General features: G+C 36.3%; 1 protein-coding gene and 1 non-coding gene across 3 annotated transcripts in view; one reads left to right on the forward strand and one right to left on the reverse strand.

Annotated features, from left to right (window-relative positions):
- The window catches only part of SEC23IP (SEC23 interacting protein), a 38,457-nt gene that overhangs the window by 17,031 nt on the left and 7,942 nt on the right, over positions 1-13,484 (reverse strand). For both annotated transcript variants that reach the window (XM_065894060.1, XM_065894061.1), the window contains exons 3-8: positions 12,374-12,596; positions 11,372-11,565; positions 7,089-7,178; positions 3,114-3,234; positions 2,029-2,118; positions 120-261 (exon numbers count right to left, since the gene is read on the reverse strand). In XM_065894060.1, coding sequence (XP_065750132.1) covers positions 120-261; positions 2,029-2,118; positions 3,114-3,234; positions 7,089-7,178; positions 11,372-11,565; positions 12,374-12,596 — 860 coding nt within the window. The remainder of the gene's footprint in view (positions 1-119; positions 262-2,028; positions 2,119-3,113; positions 3,235-7,088; positions 7,179-11,371; positions 11,566-12,373; positions 12,597-13,484) is intronic.
- TRNAA-UGC (transfer RNA alanine (anticodon UGC)) lies at positions 5,300-5,372 on the forward strand. The gene has a single exon. It is a non-coding gene; the product is annotated as a tRNA-Ala (tRNA).

A 13,484-nucleotide genomic window follows, 5' to 3' on the forward strand; every position in this document is an offset into this window, starting at 1 on the left:
AAGTATATAAAGTTTTTAAGTGTATCTGTTGAAGTCATAATAAACTACTTTATACTATAGTTTAAAATTTGAATCTAAGTTTGACTAATCTGAAAACCAAGCTATCAAAATCCACAAACCTGTCAACACCTGTGGCATCCCCACCCAAGGAACTATGCCAATGAACCGGAAGGAATTCCACTCTGCTTACTTTCCGATCATCTAAAGATTTCTTGAAATGTGTCTGCAGCAATTTGAGAGAAACCACCCTAAAATCATCCACTTAAAAAAAAAAAAAAACAATTTTAGAGAAATGCAAATCAAAACTACAATGAGATATCATCTCACACCAGTCAGAATGGCCATTATCAAAAAATCTAGAAACAATAAATGCTGGAGAGGGTGTGGAGAAAAGGGAACCCTCTTGCACTGTTGGTGGGAATGTAAATTGATACCGCCACTGTGGAGAACAGTATGGAGGTTCCTTAAAAAACTACAAATAGAACTACCATATGACCCAGCACTCCCACTACTGGGCATATACCCTGAGAAAACCATAATTCAAAAAGAGTCATGTACCAAAATGTTCATTGCAGCTCTATTTACAATAGCCCGGAGATGGAAACAACCTGAGTGTCCATCATCGGATGAATGGATAAAGAAGATGTGGCACATATATACAATGGAATATTACTCAGCCATAAAAAGAAATGAAATTGAGCTATTTGTAATGAGGTGGATAGACCTAGAGTCTGTCATACAGAGTGAAGTAAGTCAGAAAGAGAAAGACAAATACCATATGCTAACACAAACATATGGAATTTAAGAAAAAAAATGTCATGAAGAACCTAGGGGTAAAACAGGAATAAAGACACAGACCTACTAGAGAATGGACTTGAGGATATGGGGAGGGGGAAGGGTAAGCTGTGACAAAGCGGGAGAGAGGCATGGACATATATACACTACCATACGTAAGGTAGATAGCTAGTGGGAAGCGGCCGCATAGCACAGGGAGATCAGCTCGGTGCTTTGTGACCGCCTGGAGGGGTGGGATAGGGAGGGTGGGAGGGAGGGTGACGCAAGAGGGAAGAGATATGGGAACTTATGTATATGTATAACTGATTCACTTTGTTATAAAGCAGAAACTAGCACACCACTGTAAAGCAATTATACTCCAATAAAGATGTAAAAAAAAAAAAATCAGGGAAGACAAATTAACTTGATTAAATTTTCCTAGCTTGATTAAGTAGTTAGCAATTACCTCCTTTATACCAGTATTTTTTATAACACAAACTTTTCAAGAAAAAAAAAAAAAGATGACAAAATCAGTCCAAAAAAGAAAAAAAACCAACCTTTCGGAAGTTCTTGTTCGTGTTTCATTATTTTACAGGAATATATAAATGACTGAAAAACATTAGCTCAACTACCATTACTGGGAGGCAGAAATGCACTGTGGGTAGACTCTGGAATCAAATTACCTGCTCCAGAACCTACAGACCGTGACACGGGAGAGGTTAACTCATCCTCTGGGCCTCAGTTCCTCCCTTAATAGTAAAGATAACAGTAACAGCACCAACACTCCAAAGGGTTATTGTGAGGGTTAAATGATACAACTCATGCAAGATACTTGGGACATACCAAGTATTCAATAAATATGAACTATTACTACAAACATAAAAATAAAACTTCCAAAATTTAAGTAAACCAGGCAGATTCACAATTCCTTTAAACAACTTCTCACAACTAATTCACCATAAATCAGTTCAACGCACAGGTGTTCCTAGTGGCTGGAAGTGCTCAGGCAGAGGTTGTCAAAAAGGCTAAATTATTTCCAAGATCCCTTCTAATTCTTCACGATCTAGGATTTTATGAGTTATAAATGTCATAAGAGCAAATGAAGTACAAAGTAGTATTGCCCAGTGATCATTTAAATCTCCTCTTACAGTCCCTCAGCCAACAGTATACAGCTGGAAACCATCTTAAAAATGAAGGTTTAAAAGTTCTAGTAGTTCTCCAATCATTTCATGAAATAAAGTGACTAACGCTTACCACATTCAATAATGCTTCTAAAGCGCAAGTCACACACAGGTCCAATGCCATGCACTATGAACACCAAATGGTCAACCGGAGGCATTTCCCCTGCAAAAGAAAGAAAGAAAGACATTCATCCATGCATATATACATACATACACACACACACACACACACACACAAGCTGGGGACTGTTTAGGTTTTCTTAATTGAATAGCAATATTCAATACCCCTTTTGTCATCATAAACTTGCCAAAATCAGATGAACGCAGCTCAAAGTCCACCTTTTGGCAAATAACAGTGAACTAGACCAAGGAGTGGAGGAAGCAGGCCATTTGTGATCCCAGAAGCTATGAGCCAATGACGATCATCAGTTTTGTACCTATAGAGGCTCCATAACCTTGTAATTTCTTCAGAACTCCCCAGGGCACTAAGCCCCACATGGAGATTCCACTTGCCAATATAAAACTTCAAAATCTTTTCCCAAAATCCTTCTCTTTGTTAGATTCACACATACTATACATGAACATTTCCAAGTTAAATCTACTATTTTACTCTGGTTATTTCATACAGATTCATAATATGAGTACATTTATTTCCAAATCCTGCTCACTGCCTTTTTTTATAAATAAAGTTTTATTGCAACACAGCTAGGCCCATTTGTTTGCATACAAATGCTTTCACACTACAATGGCAGAGTTGCGCAGAGATACAGCAGAGTCTGCATGGCTTGCAAAGCCTAAAATATTTACTACTTCGCCCTTTGCAGAAAAAATTCACCACTCCTGCACTAAAGTAATACAAACTAGTTGAGGCATGACAAAACAAGCCCAAAAATATTGCCAAAAGCCTAGTTTCAACAGCAAAGTGCTTCTTCACAACAATATATATTTTAGAATCTATATTACATGGTTTGTGCACCTTCAACAGAATTCTAAATTAAAGAACAAACAGATATAAAAGTAATAAAAAGGAAAGATCTGTGCCAACCTAGCTGATTTCTGCATGTTATGGCAGGTAATCCTAATAACTATTTCCTTTTTTCATCATTCTAAAATAGAGAAGTCTAAAAATGACCTTAGTCCTAAACAAACTGTACGAACCATCAGGAATTTCATCAAGGTTATCATCAACTCCACGCTTTACAACCCTGGGCCTTGTCTGTCCATCTTGTGTGGTCCCCCATTCATCTGGCACTGATGAGGGCTGGAACTGAACAATAACCTTCAAGATATGAGAGAAGGATTATGACAGAGCTCACTATCAAATTCATTCTCACTATAAGCTAAATACATAATAAACTACTTCATAGTATAATTTATAATCAGATACTTGTACTGTTCCTCCAAAATCAATTTTGTTAACAGTCCTGCTAGCGTTCAGTAACCATTAAAACTAAGTAAATCAATACCATTATTTCGAATGCTTATGTTGGAAAATAATACAACTAAATCAGAGGTAGTATGCCTTGATTTAAAAATATAACAGGGCTTCCCTGGTGGCGCAGTGGTTGAGAGTCTGCCTGCCGATGCAGGGGACACGGGTTCGTGCCCAGGTCCAGGAAGATCCCACATGCCGTGGAGCGGCTGGGCCCGTGAGCTATGGCCGCTGAGCCTGTGCATCCGGAGCCTGTGCTCCGCAATGGGAGAGGCCACAACAGTGAGAGGCCCGTACCGCAAAAAAAAAAAAAAAAAAAAATTCAGGTTTACACATAAGAAATAAAAGTAGAGGAATCCTTGTTTTATAAATACATATAAGGCAAAATCCTCTAAATAACAACGTGCAAATTCAATCTCAATGTCCAAAACGGATTTACCTACCACTTTTCAGGAAGACATATACTATTCTGTTAAATCAACTGTATTAAATTTAGTCCAGTGTTACATGGAAAAATCTCAAATAAACAACCTAACCTACCATCTAAAGGAATCAGGAAAAGAAGAGCAAACAAAGCCCAAAGTCAGCACAAGGAAGGAACTAAAAAAGATCAGAGAGCAAATAAATAAAATTGAGACCAAAAAAAAAAAAAACAACAGGAAAGATCAATGAAACCAAGAGCTGGTTTTTTGAAAAAAATTAACAATATTGATAAACCTTTAGCCAGGCTTACCAAGGAGAAAAGAGAGAGGACCCAAATAAACAAAATAAGAAATGAAAGAGGAGAAATAGCAACTGATACCACAGAGACACAAAAAAAACCCGTAAGAGAATATTATGAACAGTTATATGCCAACAAATTGGACATATTAGAAGAAACAAATTTCTAGAACCATACAACCTGCCAAGACTGAATCAAGAAGAAACAGACAATTTGAACAGACCAATCACTAGTAGTGAAACTGAATTTCTAATAAAAAGAACTCCCAGCAAACTAAAGTCCAGGACCAGAGAGCTTCCCATGGGAATTCTATCAAACATATAAAGAAGAGCTGAGAAGCTGATACCTACCCTTCTCAAACTATTCCAAAAACTGAAGAGGAGGGAACACTCCCAAATTCATTCTATGAGGCCACCATTACCCTGATACCAAAACCAAACACACTACAAAAAAAAAGAAAATTACAGGCCAATATCTTTAATGTATATGTAAAAACTGTCAACAAAATACTAGCAAACCGAATCCAACAATATATAAAAAGGATCATACACGATGATCAAGTGGGATTTATTCCAAAGATGCAAGGATGGTTCAACATTTGCAAATCAATTAATGTGATATACACATTAACAAAAGGAAGGATTAAAAATCACAATTATCTCAACAGATTCAGAAAAGCATTTGACAAAATTCAACATCTATTCATGGTAAAAAAAAAAAAACTCTCATCAAAGTTGGTACAGAGGGAACATATCTCAACATAGTAAAGGCCATTTATGAAAAAACCCACAGCTAACAGCACACTCAGTGATGAAAAGCTGATCATATTTCCTCCAAATTCAGAAACAAGACAAGGATGCCCACTCCTGCCACCTCTATTTAACATAGTATTGGAAGTCCTAGCCACAGCAGTCAGAGAAAAAGAAATAAAAGGTATCCAAACTGGAAGGGAAGAAGTAAAACTGTCACTATTTGCAGATGACATGACACTATATATAGAAAACCTTAAAGTCTCCACCAAAAAACTATTAGAACTGATAAATGAATTCAGTAAAGTTGCAGGATACAAGATTAGTATACAGAAATCTGTTGCTTTTCTATACACTAAAAATGAACTATCAGAAAGAGAAAGCAAAAAAAGACAATCCTGCTTAAAATCTCATCATGAAGAATAAAATACCTAGGGGGAATTCCCTGGTGGTCCAGTGGTTAGGATTCTGGGCTTGCACTGCCAGGGGCCCAGGTTCGATCCCTGGTTGGGGAACTAAGATCCCACAAGCTGTGCAACATGGCCAAAAAAAAAAAAAAGAAGAAGAAAATACCCGGGAATAAACTCCAATGTTCATAGCAGCACAGTTTACAGCAGCCAAGATATGGAAGCAACCCAAGTGTCCATCAACAGACAAATGGATAAAGAAGATGTGGTACACATACATACACACACACACACACACACACACACACACACACGATGGAATACTACTCAGACATAAAAAAGCATGAAATTCTGCAATCTGCAGCAACATGGATGGACCTAGAAAATGTGTGTAGTGAAATAAGTCAGAGAAAGGCAAATACTGTATATCACTTTATGTGTGGAATCTAAAAAATAAAACGGATGTATCAATAGATACCAAAGCAGAAACAGACTCACAGATTAAAAAAAAAAAACCAAAGTAGTGGTTCCAGTAGGGACAGGGAAAGGGGTAGGGCAAGATTGGGGTGTGGAATTAAGAGACACAAACTACTACATATAAAATAGGTTAGCAACAAGGATATATTATACAGCACAGAGAATTATAGCCATTATTTTGTAATAACTTTTAATGGAGTATAATCTGTAAAACTACTGAATCGCAATGCTGTACACCTGAAACAAGTATAATATTATAAGTCAACTATACTTCAATTAAAAAATAAAATAAATTAATAGTTTAACATTAACCTTCCACCTCTCCCAAAAAAAGAATGCATGCAAGATGGTATGTAAAATTTTGTATGCTTATATAAAAAGCAAAAGTTAAAAAAAAATTAAAAAACAAAAGGGTAAGTGTGGTTACCATTAAGAGGCAAAACTAGGGGAATGCAGAGGTAAGAGGCTTTTGTTTTTCATTTGATACCCTTTTATACTGTTTAAACTTTGATGGCATATGAATGTTTTTATTTTTACTTATTTTAACAACAGTAAGGACTATAGAGGTGGTTAGAATATAGGTTTTTGTTTTTCTTTTACACTTTTCTGTAATAAATAGCCTATGTTCTGAGAAACTACCATATTACTAGCATTATGCTAAATGCTTTTGCATAAATTACCTCACTTCATCAAAAATATGACCCTGGGGGGTAAATCTTATTTATTGCGAGTGAGGAACCTGGAGCTTAAAGAGATTAAGGATGGTAAATGGAAGACTCTAAACACCACACCCAATATCTTTAAAAAAACAAGAAAGGTTTCCAGAGATGATACAAATAAAGAGGAAGAACTTATTTTTACTTTAAAGGTTGAAACAAACCATCATCAAGGGCAAGGTAGGCAAACTATTGCCTGCAGGTCAAACCTGGCCCACTACTTGTTTTTACAAATAACATTTTATTGAAAATAGCCAGGCCCATTGGCTTACATACTGCCTGTAGCTGCTTTCAGAGACTACATGGCCTACAAAGCCTTCAATATTTACTCTCTGGCCCTTCACAGAAAAGTCTGCTGAGCCTGGATCAAGTACAAAAATTTATCAAGCTTAACTTCAACGATGCATACTAAGCTTCAGCTACTGTGTTACCATAAACAGAAACATCATGAGACAAATTTAAATTTCATTTTAGTTTCTATCATTGATATCAACTGTAGCAAACTTAAAAGCAATGCACTAGTTATAAATATATCCCTACTGCAGAGTAAAAATGAACATTTATCAAACATTCAGTAAAATAATTATTTTTTAAAACCTAAACACTTTAATATCTTAAACAACATCACTACCTTTGGATTGTGCATAACAATTGTCTCCCCACTCGGAAACTCTAATCTGCGGTGCCACTGATTTGTGGTTACAGCTTTTTTATATTCAGCCTACAAGGGAAACAACATACAATCCAGTAAGACAAATCTATTAAGAGAAAGTGTGGAAGAAAATTATAACTATGACAGTAATAAAAATAATAGTAATAGCAGCTCTCCTGTACTAACTGGCTACCATACTTAATATCATTTTACATACAGTACCTCACTTAACCGCTCTCAATCAGCGCTAAATAATATTATCCCCATTACCTACAGGTGAAAACCAAGGTTTAAACAGTCTATTAATTTCCTAGGGCTGCCATAACAAAGTACCACAAACTGAGTGGCTTATAAAATCAGAAACTTATTGCCTCACAGTTCTAGAGGCTAGAAGTCTGAAACCAAGGTGTCAGCAGGGCCACATTCCCTCTGAAACTCATAGGGAACTCCTTCCTCGCCTCTTCCTAGCTCCTGGTGGTCTGTCAGCAATCTGTAGTATTCCTTGGCTTACAGACGCATCACTCCAATCCTCTACTTTCACATGGCCTTCTCCCTCTACGTTTGTCTTAACATGACTGTCTTCTTATAAGGACGCCAATCATATTGAATTAGGGGCCCACCCTACTCCAGTGTGATCTCTTCTTAATTATATCTGCAACAACTCTATTTCCAAATAAAGTCACATTCTGAAGTACTAGAAGTTAAGACCTCAACCTATCTCTCTCTCTTTTTTTTTTTTTTTTTGGTGGTGGGGGGCAGACACAATTCTAATGCTAGCAGGCAGTTTTAGTTCACAGTTGCACAAGACCACACAGTGATCACAGAGGTAAGGAGCAAAAGCAGAACTGTGGTTCACTCCCACCCACGACCTTCTGACTCCAAAGACTTGACTGTCCCACCACTTTCTTACTCTCCCTCCAGAGACACTATTCTGCTCTCTATAAGGCAAAAGTCTGAGGGTCTCTTGGAGAAAGATTCAAGACCAGGTAAGGGGGAACCTCTGGTACACCCACTGTCCAAAGTCTTTTTTTAAATGAGTAACAGTGGGACTTCCTTGGTGGCGCAGTGGTGAAGACTCTGCGTTCCCAATGCGGCCCGGGTTCAATCCCTGGTCAGGGAACTAGATCCCACATGCATGCCACAACTAAGAGTTCTCATGCCACAACTAAGGAGCCCACTGCTGCAACTAAGGAGCCGGTGCAACCAAATAAATAAATATTTTTTAAAATGAGTAACAGTGATTATTTGACAATCATGTCAAAATAGAAGTGTTTCTTTTTATCTCCTGGGCAGTCATTCAGTAACAATTCCTCTCCATCAGCCTCTATCCAGCTGACCCTCTTCCTCACTACTTTTTAAAAAAATTTTAATATATTTGTTTACATTTTTTTAAAAGCAAGATCACAAACAAAAATGTTTAAAGATTCACCATCTTAAGAATTATTTTCATTTCTTCGTATTCCCTTTCAATCCACAGCTTTATAATAAATCTTGTCTGGTAGAGTATGTTTCTACTTTTCATTCTTCAAAATGGTCTTGATTACTCTTGATACTTTGATCCTCCATATAAAATTTAGGAGCAGTCTGCAAATTTTACTTAAAAAACCCTGATGTGACTTTGATTGGGATTACATACAATTTATAAAATAATTTGGGAAGAACTGACATCTTTATTATGTTGAGACTGTGCATCTATGAATGTAATATTTTGGTCTATTTCTTTAAGGTCATCTTTTACATCCTTCAATTCTGCTTCATAGTTTATTCTCCATAAAGTTCATATATACCTTTTGTTGGACGATTTTTCTACTTAGCCTGTAGTTTTGTTAGTGTTATAGTCTTCTTTTATTATTATGGTTTCTAATTGGTTATTTCTATTGTGTAGGAATGTTATTAATTTTTATATGCTGATTTTATATCCACAGACTTGCTGAACTCTTACACTGGTACTAATGAAATTTCTAGAGGTTCTCCTAGTTTTCTATGCAGACATTGGTGTAATTATCAAATTAAGGTGTTTTTTGTTTCCAATTCTTCTATTGTTTTGTTTTAGTGCTCTGATAGGATAGGATCATCTACAACACTAGCAATATGTATCACTTGATTCTCATTTTCTCACTGGCTTTTTCATTTCCTAACCTCCTCTGCCTCTTCCCTGATCTGGCTTGAGTTTCCTGGGTAGAGGCTGAACAGGAACTAAGGTCTCCTAAAGTTAAGAACAGCTATGTGCTATTGAGACGGTCAATACATGAATTCCATCCTTGAAGCCTGTGTCACCCATTTATAATCAAATATAGTATACACTTTCAAATACTGCTTAGACTTGAAAATATATACTTTAGCTTCAAAATAATAGGACTAAACATTCAACCTTGGGATGCTATACCTTCAGTAGGGTCTTGTCAAGGGTACCAAAAATTATAGTACACATTTGTTTGTTTATTTATTTAGGTCTAAAATTAAGCCAAAGATATCAGCATTCCTTTACATATTTTATTCCTTATTCAAATGATTAAAATTATGTTTTAGGAGACTGGTGCCTCCTGATATTTGGTATTTCCAGGAACAAAATTAATTTTATGCCTTCTTTTCAGTCTTTGCCCTTACCTGGGTTCTGACTCAGCTCTAAATCAGTGTTTTTCAAACTGTGGGTCATGACCAGCAACAAACTGTAAAATTAATATTTTCAATGACATAGAAAATATCTAACTGAATGACACCTAGTGAGGTAAGTGTTGTTCCATGTACCTTTCTTTGTTTCTAATGGTGCGTTAGAGCTCACTCATATCAGCTCACAAGAGCTGATCACACATACCGCTTCCCAACTCTGTGTCTAGTTACATCATGTTGCTAGCTTACTATTGGCCATGGTGGGAGTATTCACACCATGGAAATCAGCAAACACTATAAATCAGGGGTTTTTTTCCCTGGAGAGCCAGTTTACCAAACACCACTGCCTCTGATAAATAAACACACATACTCATGTGTGTGTATGTGTGTGTGTGTGTGTGTGTGTAAAATGTGGGTACTAAATCTCAATCTAAAATGTATTCTTACTACGCACTGAAATGAAAAACATTTGAGGCCTCTGTTCTCAACAAGCTTCTTTTCCAATTTACTTAACCCCAACTAACATCTGTCTTAACTTCAGGCCAATATTCACCTTTTTGTACTGTTTTGGTTATAGAACAGTATTTCATAGTCACTATTATAGAGATTAATATTTATAGGGCAGGCACAATTGATAATGACTATGACTAAGGATTACATTTACAAATTTTCTTTTGAAAAAGCAAAATACTCCACAAAAAATCTGTACTATTATAGGTATAAGAAAAACACACACAAACACACAAAAAGAAAAACACGTATATGAATAAAGAACCGTTTAAAAAAATATTTTTAAAATGTAACATTTTATTTGAAAGGATGACAAGATTGTGATTTAATTTTTTTCTTATTTCTATTCATTATATTATGATGTTCTTCAAGGACAAAAAAATTTAGTAATTAACAGTCAGTTGCTAAACTTGACTGTCAGCTCCTAAACAGAACATAAAGCCCAGTCCTTGCTTGAAGCTTTCAAAATATGAATCTAGGGAAGATTAACATTTTAGAGGTCCCTTTTAATGTCAATATTAGTATTGTTTTAATGTTAGTGTTGGTTACATAAGTTTTAGTTAATACATTAAAAAATAGTAACTAAAATGTTCCATACTCCATTTCCCATGTATGCAGATGAATTCATTTAACTTATTTCAAATATTTAATTACTCAATTATTAAGTAGAATTATAACAAGAAATTAACACAATTATGTAAAACAACATTAACCACCAATTTTAAGATGGCTAAAAAGTCTCACAATATTTGTTCCTATTCTTATATTTGTTTTCATAAACCAGAGGTGAATTTCAAGCCTTTTACTGAATATTAATTTGAAAAGCATCCATCTCCTTGGCATGTGTTGTCAGCAGCATAGCATAGCAGCCTAAGCTCTTTTGAAGATTTGATATAAGTACCTTATTATATTAGATCTGTGATGTTCCCCTGAAAAACGTTCTATCTTTAGACACCGAGGCCACAATTAGTACCTCATAAAAGATGACACCGATTAAAAGGCCATCTTCCCTGCGCACAGGATCAAGATAGGCTGTCTTGTAAATAAAGTCTGCTCCACTGTGAGTGATGTTACATGAGGCTCCAACGTATACAGAGTCTATGTGTTTTAAAGAAAAGCATAAAGGAATAAAGCCCACGTACCTCCAGTTTTTCACTGAACTCCTCTGTATAGGGAATAAATCTGCTGTCTGTGTCCCCTTTGTAAAACCAAGTACAGCGTCTCACTTCAGCTGGCTCCTCTTCCCAGTACACGGCTTTCCTCATCCGGTCATAGAGGTAAACGTCGTAGCGCCCTCCATCAGTGCCTAGAACCACATTCTCAGGGTCTGGTTGGACTGGAGCACAAAGACCACATTTTAACTCGACAGTTACAAGGTACATTTAAGAGTAATAAATAATGAATATGGTGACTCATCTATCCTTAAAGACAAAGAACTAAGCTCATTTTTTTAAAAAAACAGAAGTTTAAAATTAATCTGTGCTGCTCAAAATGATGATTCTTTTAAGTGGAGAAGAAATAACGAGGGTAAAATATAAAAGCATGATCATGAAATAATTCAAATAATTGGTAGTTTTTTGGTTTTTTTTTAATCAAAGCAGCAATGCTCCATGAAGCATACTTCTAAAGAATAGGTGATTTTTAAGTCCCAAGATGAAATATCATCAGGATAAACAAAGAAACCTACTTCTATAGTGAAGACTTCTCAGAGTCTTAACACACTCTTGTGCACTATCTCAAGAGATGGATGTAGTTACAGCACTTCCAAAACTCATCTGACCATGGAACACTTTTTTCACAGCATCTTCAGTAACAAGAGTTCCATAGAAAATGCTTTATAAACGCCCTATAGCTACAAACAAATAAGGGAAATAAGAAAACTGACACGTGGGTTATATGAACGACTCTATTTCTTGGATTTAAACTACCTTTAAACAAAAAAAGAAAATTACTAAAACATTTCTTCAAATACCTTGCTCAAAAAACTCAGAACTTACATTAATATTATCATCTTAAGGTACAGAGACTGGCAGGCTCTACAAGGATTAAAGAATTTGACATTCATAAAAAGTAGGCCATGGATAAATACTCTTCATTTCTCTCTTCCTAAAATCAGATACAAATGATGCAGGATTTGTGCTTACCTGAGTTATAGATTTCTTCAAGATTCAAAGAGTCAAACACACTGAAAGGCATCCACAGTTGTCTGTATTCTATCTCCTTGCAGTAAAACCAGTGGGGTTGGACAGGTTCATATTGGTTTTGAAGTAGAAAAGGAGATGACGCTTGCACAGAGGGACCCGCAGGTCTAGCAGGTGCCTGCTGCTGGGTTGGAGGAGACAGCCCTGGCTGCACTGAAGGAGGAATCTGGGGGGGACAAAAGTTAGGACCATCACGTCTGTCCAAAGGAACAATTCTGTATATGTTTCACACACAAACTAACATAGTAATGATTATCCTAAATATTTCTCTAGACAACTATTTAATAACCAGGCTCCAAAGCAAGTAAAATTTTTAAAAATCTAACAAACCCCAAAATCAGTTGCAAAGTGAACAGGACTTTCTCACACTGGTGGCAAAGTAAACTAATACCTTTACAGAAATCAACCTAGCAGTATGTCTCTTGTGATTCATTTAATCTTTAAAATATGCATATTCATTGGGAATTCCCTGTTGGTCCAGTGGTTAGGACTTGGCGCTTTCGCTGCTGTGGCCCAGGTTCAATCCCTGATCAGGGAACTAAGATCCCACAAGCTCCATGGACAAAAATAAATAAATAAATAAAAATAAAAATAAAATGTGCATATTCCTTGACCTAGACATTCCATTTCTAAGAACTTATCCTAAAGATATAATTGTAAAAATTTACCCATAAGAATGTATATCAAAAAGTTATTTATAATAGACAATCAGTGGACACAATCTAAATGTCTAATAGAAACCTGATTAAATAAATCATCTTTTACTCATATGCCGGAATTCTCTAGAACCATTAAAAACGTTTTAGAAAAAATCTTAATAACACCTAAAATATGTTCACAAAAAAACATACATAATGCTTGTGTTGGGACTTCCCTGGGGGCACAGTGGTTAGGCATCCGCCTGCCAGTGCAGGGGATACGGGTTCGAGCCCTGGTCCAGGAAGATCCCACATGCCCTGGAGCATCTAAGCTCGTGCACCACAACTACTGAAGCCTGCGCACCTAGAGCCCATGCTCTGAAACAAGAGAAGCCACCGCAATGAGAAGCACGGGC

Source organism: Phocoena phocoena, chromosome 16, assembly GCF_963924675.1.
Source record: "Phocoena phocoena chromosome 16, mPhoPho1.1, whole genome shotgun sequence".
Classification (NCBI taxonomy): domain Eukaryota; kingdom Metazoa; phylum Chordata; class Mammalia; order Artiodactyla; family Phocoenidae; genus Phocoena; species Phocoena phocoena.